We start from the raw sequence: 13,291 nt of genomic DNA on the forward strand, positions 1-13,291 counted from the left end.
ATACCTGTAGAAGCTTTTACTGTCTGTTTTTATATTTCTTGCTAGTTTTCTCTCGTACATCAGTTTCTCCCTTGTTTCGTTGTTCTTTGATGGTTTCCAAAATGTTCTCAATCTTCTGGCTTGTCAGTTTTATCATTGCAGCATTGTACATCTTTTCTTTCAATTTGATATCATCCCTAGCTTACTTAGTTAGCCATGGATGCTGCATTCTTGAAGAATCTTTCTTTCTCAATGAAATCTATTTTTTCAGAGAGAAATTAAATATGCCCTTAAATGTCTGCCATTGCTTCTGTCTTCAAAGCCTTGTAATTGCCTTTATTTAAGTTTAAGACCCTAGTTAAGAGTCCCAAATTTCTCACTTTCAAACTGAATGTTACCTGATCACCCTTACCTACAGAATCTTTTACTATGAGGTCATTATTTAATCCTGCCTCAGTACACATTACCAGGTCTAAAATAACCTGTTCCCTACTTGGTTTCAGAATGTGTTGTTCTAAGAAACTGCTCCAAATACATTCTGTGAACTTATCCTCAGGCTACCTTTGACAATTTGATTCGTCCAATCTATATGAAGATTAAAATCCACCATGATTATTGTGGTATCTTTCTTATGAGCCCCTAATATTTCTCGTTTTATACTCAGTATATTTATACAGTGTAGCAACTGTCAGGGGGCCTATAAGTCAATGACTTCTTTCCATTGCTATTTCTTATCTCCACCCAAATTGATTTTACATCTTGATCTTCTGAGTCAAGATCATTTCTCAGCACTGTGCTGATCTCATCCTTGATTAACAGCTACCCCACCTCCTTTTCCTTCCTTCCTGTCTTTCTTTGCAACCATGGGCAGAATTTTCTGCCTACCGCTATGCGCTTCCTGTGTGGGTGGGGGGGGGAATTCCCCAAATGCGAGAGTTCCCCCCGACTCATCCCGCGTCATTTTGCACGTTGGCGAGCGGGCCCTGCCTCCTGCTCGCCGATGGCAAAATTCAGTCCCATGCCTGTGAAATGGCTATCAGATCATACTCATTCATTTCTGTTTGTAATATCAATTCATCCATTTTGTTACAAATGCTGCGTGTGCCCAGATAAAGAGCTTTTAATTATGTCTTTTTTACCACTTTTTCCCACTCTGACCTTATTTCCTGGTGTACTCTTATGTTTGTGTGCTCTGTCCCTTCCTGTCACGCTCTACTTATCATTACCCACATCGCTACCCTGCATTATTGCCTCCTTTCTCTTTAAGTTTCCAAATACTCCTCACATGAACTCTTCTGGCGTCCCCCCCCATAAAATGATGGTGCATGGCCCATAAATCACAGGATGGCTAGCTGACAGTTTGAGTCACTCGAGAATTAGATTAGCTGAGTGTGCTGATGGTCAAACATTAGTGCAGGTATGTATGGAGGAAGAGGGAGAAAATCTCACTTCCCACCCCCGGCTTTGTATCTTTAAATTTTTCTTTAAACTTGCGGCGTTGTCATATATCTGTGCTCAAGTATTCATTCTCTCACTTGTGCTCATCAACTCAACTGTCATGGAGTATTTTTTCTAACTTGTATTTGCAATGTTAGCTTGCACTCTGAAACAAACTGTTAAGTTAGTCATGCAGTAGTGATAAATAAATAGTTGAAGTGCCAGAAGAAAAACTTATTTCAATGTTCTTTGCAGTTTTTGGTTTCAGATACAGTTCTCAAGGAGCGACTGGATCCAGAGACATTGGAATCTCTTGGACTTGTAAAGCAATCGCAGCAGTTCAACCAGAAATCTGTTAAAATCAAAACCAAACTATTGTAAGTCGTCATTTTTTTTTCCCTGTGTGGTTGGAAAAACGTAAACTGGGATTATCGTGATGGACATATTGCTATTACTCAACGTTCAGGAGGTTCTAACTTATTCTCATTCCATATCAATTCAGGGTGGGGTCCTTGTCCAATTAAATTGTTCAAATAAATACTTGTACTTCAATCATTAGATCTGAGGTAACTTTTTAAATGAGAGAAGTTAGTTAATTTGAGCCTTAATGCGCCATGAAAATTTCTAAAATAAGACGAGCAACTGTGGAGTAGGTATTCCATTTATGATTGGTCAGGCCTTTTAATAGCAAGGCCTAAATTAAAGGGAGATTGTTTGTTTTCAATTCTTAATTGGGACTTTTAAATCAGCTGTTAAGCTGCCCTGTTACTGCAGTCGAGAGGCTTAATTTTTAGGTTATTCTATTTGGAAACTTTCACAAGAATTTGTATTAAATTTAGGAAATACACAAAGTTGAAAATCACTTGAGCAGAAATCTGTACAAGTTTAAGAGTTGGTAATTTAAAATGTTACCATTTAAATGACTGAACATTTAAGCATATAGTTTTAAAAATGTTTCAGTAGTTGAATGAAACTTCTCCATCATGGAGAGTTGACGCTTAATGTGGATCATCGAGTTGCATTTTTCAACCAATTCATTTTCCTGCTACCTAGTTAAGAAGTTGAAATGTAGAAATTTCAACTTTAGATTTATATTGTAAACGTGTCTCCCAATTGTACAGTGACAGGGTCCACTCATTTAATCTATCACTGTCCCTTTGTAACTTTATACTCCCGCCTATAATACTTATTATGGACAATACTATACAAGCTGGGTCAGAAACTGATAAATTAATGAGCATATTCTGTGCTATTCAGATTACTCATTTGGTAATTATAAACCAGAAGGGCTTCTGGTTCAATTACTTAATCTGTGTCAAGTAATTTGATCTCAGCTGGGGTAGCAGTAGGGATGCTAAAATTGGCCTTGATGCCCCTGGGCCATGTTCCTGTTTCTGATCATAATTCTGTAACTTCTGCAGGGTGATGTGTATGAAGATGCCATTGCTAATGGAAGTACAAGGATGTGTTTTTTTTTAATAATCTAAGTGTGAACTGATCAGTCCAGTTGGCTCTGACACTGTTTTCTCCAACTTGGTTGCCATGCCCTCGCTGATACTGACTCTATCTCTTCACTTGGCACTATCTCTTCACGCAGTTCATTCTCCAGAAACTGGTTTGCTTTGTTTTTCATTTGCTGACCCCCCTTCCTCTGCTAGTCACCATCACCAAGTGATTCTCTGACCCTTATTCTGCTCCCCTAATTCCATTCTGTATTGTTGGCTCTCACATCACACATCTGTTGTCTTTTTTTTGTCCTTAGATTATAGTGGACAAGGTAAACATTCAATTCAATGCTGGGTTGGTTTTCATAACACTAACTGCTCCATTGCCTTGCACCTCACCACCATCAGTTCCTCCATCACCTGTGATCCTCTTCATCCTTTCCTTCTCCAACCTCTGAATCTTCATTCAAACCCCTAGCTAGTCACTTAGCCTTGCCATGTAAGTCCTCCCTCATGATATATCTACTCTCCTCATTAAGTCAGTCAGACTCCCTCTCCTCCTATTTCTTCCCTCCTACCCATTCAGTCAGTCTGTTTTCTATCCCCTGAACCATCCCAACCAAGAATCTTTCCAGATGCTGCTCTTTGTCAACAATCTAACATCTTTAGCTGTATACTCCTTCCTCCCTTAAGCTAACACACCCCAATCAGTCTGACCCTAAAACCCTATTCTTTATCTCTTTCTCCCCACCGCCGACCTCTGTGCTTGTGCCCCCTCTCTTGACAGCTACATAACTACAATCTTTATTGCACCCCCCTGGAATCCTCCATCTGTGTCTGTCTTGGCTCTGTATAGCCTGGAGGCTTGCCACTTCAGCATTCTGTCCCAGCAGCATAGCATTGCACCCCCATGCCTACTCATTAGCTTGCAACTAAATTGAAAGTTGGCTGGCACAGTCAAATGACCGTTTTTAAAAAATTGCTTATTATGCTATAAATATAATCTTACATAGCATTCTATTTGTAGTGCTATAATTTTTTTAAAGTTAAGAAATCAGTTTCCTAATACTAATGAATAAGAAGGTTGTAATTCGAGGTTTGCAAGGTTCAGGACAGGAAGGTCTAACATTTGATTGGTGAGAGCCTGAAGCTTATGGAGACAGTTGGAACAAAGTAAATATAAAAATGAACAAAGTCTAAATTTAATTTAAAAACTTAACTAACAGCATCTACAGAAATGAAACTGGGAAACTAATCTTGCAGGAGTCATGGTGCCACTTAATGTTTGAAGACCTTATAGGTAATTATAATGGTAAGTATCAATCGTTGAGGAATATGTAACTCTGAACACAGGTACAGTAGTGTGTACAACCACATCTCATAGATGTAGATACATTATGATTGTATAGTATATAAAATATGTACAAATTGAAGACTGATGAGGTCAAACAGTACACCAGCACTCATTCTGGACTCAAGTATGAGACCTGTTAATTATCAGTTACTGAGAGCAATTGGCATGCATCCAATTGTATCGCCGCAAGAATTCATGTAAGAGAAAGAAAGGTGGCAAAAAAGACACAACTTACATATTGAATTGCCCAAAATATTGGGTTGTCAGAGAACCCACAACAGGTTTGTTAAATTCGATATTCATTACACATTTGAAACTGCATCTTTAGTTATTAAGTAGTGAACAATATCAGTATTTGCTGAACCATTTCAATTTGTTTATAATTGGTATTGATGCAAATATGATTTGAAGCACTCTGTTGGAGTGCATCAATTTGTATAACTGGTTTATAACCTCAATGTGCCGCATAATGTTTTTGATTTTGACTGACTGTTTGGACATAGTAGGTGAAGATAAAACATTTTTCTGTGGCATGTGAGGCAAAAAAACGGTTATTCAGGCTGTTGCTGTATAATATTCAATAGCTGGTTAGAGAGATTGAGTCCAAGGCTCACACCTTTAACTTGATTAAGATTTGTGTGTATGCATGCCTCTGAGTAGAACTCAAGATTAAGAAGAAATGCAAGTATGTGATCATGTATGGAATTTTGTAATAACTTATTCACATACTTTCTTTCTTAGTTATAAGCAGCAGAAGTTTAATTTGTTAAGAGAAGAAAATGAAGGTTATGGAAAGCTTTTTACTGAGCTGGGCCAAGACTTATCCGGAAATCTCACAAGTGACCTAATACTAGAAAACATCAAATCACTTATAGGTAATGTAGCACAACTGAAAGAGACCTCAGAAATAGATCATTAAATGTGAACCTGAATTTATTTCTCTTTTGTTGTATGGATTATGCTTGTCTTTGTTCCCCCTATTTAGGGTATTGATGCATCAGTACATTTAGGACCAAAAGTTTGGGATTTTGATTGAGAACATTGATTATCCCCCATGAGTCCCCTCTATAATAACTGATAATGGAGGATCAACCGTGTAATCTACCAGAGAGTTGTTTGTTTTGGTTATAACTGTTTTAAAAATATTTTTAAAATTAATATAATAAAGCCTGCCGTTATCATTACAATTATATAATTTTACCTCTTATTTTGTGACCATAAATGATGCTTAACTAGTGATGACATCCCCTTTGAGGCCTAGATTTTGCTTAGCTAATAGAATAGTTCTGGCCCTGCAAATAACATACCCATCAAATAACAAGAAGAATCAAGGCACTTGTTAAGCTGAAAAACATTTTTATCTGAGTTTATTTGCTTTTGATTTTTGTTTTCAGTTTTGTAATTGCCCTCAAGATAATTCAGTAGTTTCTTTTTTTGAGGAACTAAATTTTTCCCGTTTTTTATCATATCTATTTCAAAGTAAAATGCACCCGATATTCAGATGTAGCAGTATTACAAAACTTTAACTGAACTAATTAGATTTTCCTGGTTTTTTTTTAGGTTGCTTTAATCTGGATCCAAACAGGGTTTTGGATATTATCCTAGAAGTTTATGAATGTAGGCCAGAACATGATGACTTTTTTGTACCTTTGATAGAATCTTACATGTACATGTGCGAACTGCAGACTCTTTGTCATATTTTGGGCTTCAAATTTAAATTTTATCAGGTACTGTAGAAAAATATTCTTTTTTTAAAGCGTTTAAGTTGATTTGCTTAAATGTTCTGTAATAGTGGTATGTGATTGAGTTAATTGATGGCTCCCTAGCATTAACATTGAATAGTGATTAACTCTATACTGACAGTGAGCCTTGTTTGTGAATGTTTCAACTTGAAATTATTTATTGTGCATAGTTTATTTTATATTTTATGGCCATTTAAGTTTTAAAAAAAGTTGATTTGATGTTGACTGGAGGTACTTATTGTTTTGATGGTATATTCTCTCACCTCCCTCCTGCACTGTAGAACTGCTCAGCTGATGCCTTTTAGTTCTAGACTGTGGGAAAAGGTGTTGAGAAGACAGCCTCTCAAAACTGAGGTAAGTACCTGCATTCAACGATATAAAATGTCTAACTGAAAGGTTGTATAACATTTAACTGAACTTTTGTTACATTGCTTAGCACTTTTCCCTTTGGTTAGAGTTAGAGTAGATATGTTTTTCCTTTAAGACGACTATCACCAGAATTTAATAGTTTACTTTGTCATTAGTTGCACAGTTATATGCCTTAGTTCGGCCATGATGTGAGAAATTATTGCTGTTTTCTTGTTTGTTTCTTAAATCAGTTTGTTTAAAAAATGTTCATGAAGTTCCAATGTCTCACTCTCACGATTGAAACCATGCATTTAATAATGATAAGCACCTTCCAAATGTGTGACCTCTGATTCATGGGAACATAAGTTCCCTTCCAAGTCACAGATCATCCTGACTTGCAACTATATCGCTGTTTCTTCGTTGTCACGAGGTCAAAATCCTGGAATGCCCTTCCTAACAACACTGTGGGTGTTTGTACAACGCATGGCTGCAGCGGTTCAAGAAGTCAGCACACCACCTTCTCTTGGGCAATTAGGGATGGACAATAAACGCTGGCCTAGCCAGCGATGCCCACATCCCATGAACAAATAAAAAAAACGTGATATTACCTGGCTTTCTGGCTACTTTTCCTTTTTATTAATTGATCTTGTGCATGTCAAGAAAAGTGAACTGAACCAAAAATAGTCATCTGCAGTGTTCTGAATGAATGTGAAATTGAAGTTTACAATTTGATTCTATGATCTAAAAGTAGACTTTTATATTATTGCTTAAGCTTTTAAATTAATGTGGGAATTTAATTTAAGATGAGTTGAATAAATGTTTTGAATTTTATTGTCAACTTTAGTGAAGAATCAAAGTACTGTGAACAAGCAAGTTTTTCCTGCTTAGTCAAGCTTTTTTTTTAAATTTAAGGAACCAAATGGAGAGACGCCATCTTCACTTTATCGGGTAGCTGCGATACTACTACAAAACAATTTGATAGAACTTGATGATCTTTATGTGCATGTAAGTGAACTAATTATTGAGAATGTCATGAATTTTTATCAATTCTCTAAAATCCAAGATGGAGTACAGTTTTATTTTGTGCCCAACTTGACATCAAGAATTCTTGTTTTCACTTGAACTACAAAAAATAATAGTCAGATATGTGATAATGAATTGAAATGTCATGTATTGGTGTCCCAATCAGTACCTCAGGTAATTGTTCCAGTATTGTAACAGCAAGACGGGTAACAATGCTACATTAAAAACCCCTTAAGGATGCAAATAATTGAGGCACCTTTATGGGCTTTGAGTCTTCATACCAAACACATGGAGGTACAACTTCACTTGATAATGAGGATAATCTCTGGAATTCTGAGATCAGTTTGAGTTAAGTGATTACCAGCCCTCTCAAATGTCATCCCACCCTCCATTTGACGAAATGCAGCAACATGCAGAGAAATAACTCATCAGCAGCACCTTGAACCTCCCCATCCATAGACACCTTCAAGAACCCCCAACTTGCCACATGGCACTAGGAAATGCCCTCTGGGCATGAATTGAACATCTCCAACTCCGTTACGCTGATAAAACCTGGAGGGAAACTTGGGCAGAAAATACCCTCCCAAATAAATGCATTGTCTCCAATCCAACATTTCAACAACCAGGCTTTAATTTTCCCTGGAGCATACAGACAAACCTGCAATAGAATGTGGACTGGACCTGGCCTGATATACAAGTAGCACTTTAAAACTGTTGTAAGATGTTGTGAATAGTTTACTAGGTCTCATGAAGAGATTCTGAGTCTTGTATAGTTTAACAGCAAGTGTTTATTAACTTGTGGTTACTATATACATATAGTAAGGTCCAAGCTCGGAGCTGTTTTCATGCTTGCATTTACACACTCCTCTGACCAGTCCAAGATTGCCCCTCTAGACTCGGGTCATGCGTTCCTTTATATCACAGTGTGGGCAGAATTATATCCAGTCGCGTTAACCCTTTCTGTGCCTGACCTTTATACAACAAAGACCTTGCCTGTCTGCGACTACAGAAATCCTGACCAAACTTTCTTAGCATTTCTTCACAGACTAAGATTTTTTGCGAGGCTGTATTTTTCTTCTCACTGGTTACAGGCCTGCTGCTGGCTAGTCAGGCCTGTCCATGACTGTCAGATTCTCCCACAGCTGGGGCAAGTGAAGGTACATGGGCAATTGGATCTATCCCTCCGCTCCATTTCTCTTTCATGCTGCCTCTTCGCTGATTCTTAAAGGTGTCTGTCGCGCTCCTGATGTGGCATCTCCAGGCATTGCGGATCTATGGCCTGCATTTCCTACTGACGATGGTTGATGTGGCACACAGTGTGATTTATTCAGGGAGTCTTTGAGACGTTTGCGTGGGGGCCCTGTCTTGCATTTACCAGTGGTCAGCTCTCCATATAACATGACCTTGAGCAGGCGATTATCATCTGCCCAAATCATGGAGCATATAATAACATTTTGCCCCTGGCTTAGTTTGAGGGCCACATCCTGGAGTTACATTTGCTCTCCAGCAGGGTAATGGACTGGTTAGGGAACTTGACATTAAAAATTTGTTGACAGCTTCTGCTCCTATAGCTACACGAAAGAAGAAGAAAATGGGATTAAAGTTGCTGATGACCAAAATGTAACTGATACTGCATTGCTTCCTTTAAGAATAATCCCAGATGTTGATAGTTTTGCCATCATGGGAAGTTTTATAATCTTAACTTAATGATTTTGACATCACTTGTAGGGAGTTCTTTGGCAGATTCAAAATCAATTAACGTGGATAAAAGAGCTGAATTCAAGAGGTGAGCTGAGAGTGACTGCTCTTAACATCAAGGCAGCCTTTGACCAAGTGTGGCATTAAATAGCCTCAGCCAACCTGAAGTCAAGAGGCTGGAGCCATACCTAGCACAAAAGGAAGATACTTACCCTCAGGACATTGCTGCAGGAGTTTCTCAGGGTCATGGCTGAGGCCCAACCATCTTCAGCTGTTTCATCAATGACCTTCCTTCTATCATAAGGTCAGAAGTGGGAATGTTTGCTGATGATTGCACAGTGTTCAGTACTGTTTGCAAACTCTTCACATTGAAGAAGTCCATGCCTGCATGCAATCTTCTGGCTTGAGCTGTGTCAGGCAATGACTGTTCCCAAAAAAGAGCAAATTTGAGCATCTCCTGTTGATGTTCAATGGCATTACTGTTGCTGCATACCCCACCATCAACATCTCGGGGATTATTATTGAGCAGAAACCTACCTGAACTGGCTATATAAACACTGTGTCTATCAGAGCAGGTCAGAGGCTGGGAATTCTGTGGTGAACTTATCTCCTGACTTCCCAAAGCCTAACTACCACCTACAAGGCACAAGTCAGGAGTGTGTTGGAATGCTGTCCACTTGCCTGTATGAATGCATAACCAACAACACTCAAGAAGCTGAATGTCATCCAGGACAAAGCAGCCCACTTGATTGGAAACCCATCTACGCTTGAAACATTGACTCCTTACACCACTGGTGCACAGAGGCAGCAGTGTGTGCCATATACAAGAAGCATTGCAACAGCTTGCAAAGCCTCCTTTGATTGCACCTTCCAAACCTGTGGCCTCCACCAGCTGGAAGAACAAGAGCAACAGCTGCATGTAAACACCACCACCTGCAAGTTTCTCACCAAGCCACACATAATCCTGCCTTGGAACTACAGCGCTGCTCCTTCACTTGTCACCAGACTAAAATTCTGGAACTCCCTAATAGCACTGTGGATGTACCTACACCACAAGGACTGCAGTGGCTCAAGAAGATGGCTCACCATCACTTTCTTAAAGGCATTGAGGGATGGGCAAAAAATTCTGGCCTTTCCATGAATGAATATTTTTTTTAAAAAGCTGCTAGCCACGCCATTTCATCCCATCCAAGCAGCATATCCTTCTATTCCTTTCTCATGTTTAACTAGACTTTTTCTCTGAACTGCATCAATTATTAGTTGCATTAAAATTTCTCAGCAATCATTCAACAGCCTTGACTTTCTTCCCTCACCTCTCAAGATGTTTTGATGTATCCCATTGGTTCTGCCACTTGAATTTCCTTTCATCTAACTAACTGATGTAACCCTTCCCGTTTATTCATCATACTGTTCATATTGTGGGTGAGATACAGTTTCAAAGATATATAGAACAATGAACTTTACATATTAAAAAGAGAGAAACATACATAAAAGAGAAAGAAAGGATATGTGAAAAAGGACATCTAAGGTCTAACAGGAGTTTGTGAAACAGCCTTCAAGAAACCTTCAGCCGTTTATGCATAAGTGTGCTATGTAAATTAACTATGGTTGGAGAAAAACCATTTGGAATTCCACTGTCAAATGGTCACTGTTAACTTGCTGTGTGTGTTTAAAATGTAATATCTATTTTGGACTGTTGCCTTAAAGGGAGTATGTAGCTGGGGGTCAGGTGATTTAGGAATTTTAGCAATTATTATAGTTGTAAGTAATTGTAGCCTTACAGGTGCTTGAACTTTTTTCTTTTGTTAATAAATATTTTCATTTAATTTTTAAAATCTCTAAAGGTCTTGGACTTATTACTTCTGAATTCAGTGCGTACATCATCTCATAATAAATACAAATTTGCAAAACCGTTGTGATAGTGCAACCAAGTTTCCCTTGTGGATTTGATCCGCTTGGCACACATCATCTGCCACATCATAAACACTTGAGCCAACTGATTCACTCCACATGATATCAACTACTTCCTAAATGAGTGATGCTGAGGCCAACACCTTTCCCCCTGCCTGCACCCCCCAACAATATCATTTAATTTGATGGATTGAAACTGGGATTTTGATCTGTGAGACTCACTGGAAAAATTGACTTTGAGCCACTCGAGCCCAAAGAAATGAGGTGACAAAAACTGCCTTTAAAGTTTCTTTAGAAAAGATAGTAATATGTTGTAAAGAAAGTTACAGTGGAACACCTTGGGTTACAGTTTTCAAATAATGGCATGTGGCAAGTTTTGCACAGGGTAAAATATTTTCATAGGGATTTTGACATTAAGCATTCATTTTATTTCTCATGCACTTACAATAGGTTTAGTTGTGATTCACTATTCCTGAAGGGAGAAATCTATTTTAGTCACTTGTATTGAGTTCTCCCAGATAAGTGAGCTTTTACGATGAAGAACCATTGATAACAATAAAAAGGAATACTTGCATGTTTATAACATCTATCATGACCACAGGATATCCCAAAGTGTTTTACAACCAATGAGACACTCTTCAAGTGTAATTACTGTTGTAATGTAAGAAACGTGGCGGCTAATTTGCACACAGCAATCTCCCACAAACAGCAATATGACAACCTGTTTTATAATATTGATTGAACATCAGGGATAACTCCCCTACTCTTTGAAATAGTACTATAGGACGTCTTTACATTCACTTGAGAGGGCAGATGGGGCCCCAGTTTTATGTCTTCCATATCCAAAAGGAGAATGCAGCACTTCCTCAGTACTGCACTGGAGCATCAGCCTTGATTCGAACTTTTTTAGGTTTCCTTGCTTGTGAATATTTCACAAAATTGATGCATAGCTTTTACATTACAGTAGACATTAAAGTTGTGCTAGCAGCAATTCCACGTGTTTGTGTAAGCACTTTGAAATGTTGCTGTTAATAGATAAATTAGTCATTTGAACTTTATTTTAGTGACATAAATGTCTTAAGATTTAATAGTACCTTAGATTTAGTATTTAGTCCAATGTAATAAGTAATATGTACATGTGAAGAAATTTGTGGCGGTGTGGAAATGACTTGATTGAGATGGATCATTTTAATCCAATTTCTTACTTCAGGATTGTTATCTGTGTTAACCATATCCATCTTCTCATTATACCAGTGTCATTTACCTTTTTTAACCAAGTAGAAAATTTTATGTAGACCTTGAAGTGATCTATTTAGGAATTGATTGAATTTTACTGTACAATATGTAAGGGACGCAACTTCAAATCTTTCTGGTCTGTATATATTCTTAGAATTATTTTCACATTTTATGTGATATAGTCAGCTTATGGAATTGGGAGATTTTTGAGTTGTGTGCTGTGATATGAAAAGATGGTTGAGATCTTCTGATACACACACTTTCTTGCCAGACGTATAGTTAAGTGGGTGTATTGGTTGATCAAAAGTAAAGTACAGCATGGTAAGCAATCAGAAAAGCTAGTTCGTGCAAGAAAATAAAGAATTAAGCAAATATATCTGGCAAAAAGAGAATGAGAGTGGAATGGCATAAAAGCAAGCCGAAAAATCATCATCTGGCATGTGAATTGTAACAAGGTACTAAAGTGGAGTGGGTTCTATTAGATACAAAGAGGTTGATAAATGTTTAGAGGTGCAGGGCAAGATGAGAATACTTAATAAGTACTTTGTATCTATGTCTAACAGGGAAGAGAATTCTAAAAAAATATCGGTTGGTAACAGTAATGGATGGGGTGAAAATTGATAGGAAGAATATACTGGAAATACCTGCTATGCTTAGAATGGATCAGTTGCTCAATCTGGATGGCTTGCATCCCAGGTTGATAAGGAAATGGGAGTGGAAATAGAATAAGGACTTGCCATAATCTTGCCCAGATACAGGTGAGGTGCCAGAGGTTTGGAGAGTGGCAAATGTGAGAGCCTTATGAAAGAAGGGGTGTAAGGTACAATCCTAGTAACTACAGGCTGGTCAGCTCATCAGCGGTGGGTAAAGTTTTAGGAACGATTGGGGGGGAAAAGAAATCAGCAGGCACTTGGGGAGGTTTGAGTTAATTAAGGATAGTCAGCACAGATTTGTAAAAGGCAGATCATGCTTGACTCATCTAATTACATTTTTTAATGAAGTAACAGAGAAGGTTGAACGGAAAACAAGGGACATTTTCTATATGGGTTTTAAAGTAGCCTTTGATGAAGTACCACATAAAAGTCTGGTTTATAAAATTGATACTTGTGGAATAGGAG

The 13,291-nt window shown here is 38.0% G+C and overlaps 1 protein-coding gene across 4 annotated transcripts in view; it reads left to right on the forward strand.

Annotated features, from left to right (window-relative positions):
* Positions 1–13,291, forward strand: part of thoc2 (THO complex 2) — a 167,655-nt gene that overhangs the window by 54,178 nt on the left and 100,186 nt on the right. For 3 of the 4 annotated variants that reach the window (XR_005944023.1, XR_005944024.1, XM_041195847.1), the window contains exons 6-9: positions 1,672–1,793; positions 4,957–5,090; positions 5,776–5,942; positions 7,218–7,310. Coding sequence is in view for 2 of the 4 variants with exons in the window: in XM_041195847.1 (XP_041051781.1) it covers positions 1,672–1,793; positions 4,957–5,090; positions 5,776–5,942; positions 7,218–7,310 (516 nt within the window). In the remaining 2 variants the exon portion in view is untranslated. Of the gene's footprint in view, positions 1–1,671; positions 1,794–4,956; positions 5,091–5,775; positions 5,943–6,236; positions 6,312–7,217; positions 7,311–13,291 lie in introns of those variants that run through there. The other variant, XM_041195848.1, reaches the window with a different exon arrangement.

The sequence above is a fragment of the Carcharodon carcharias genome, chromosome 9, assembly GCF_017639515.1.
Source record: "Carcharodon carcharias isolate sCarCar2 chromosome 9, sCarCar2.pri, whole genome shotgun sequence".
NCBI lineage: Eukaryota > Metazoa > Chordata > Chondrichthyes > Lamniformes > Lamnidae > Carcharodon > Carcharodon carcharias.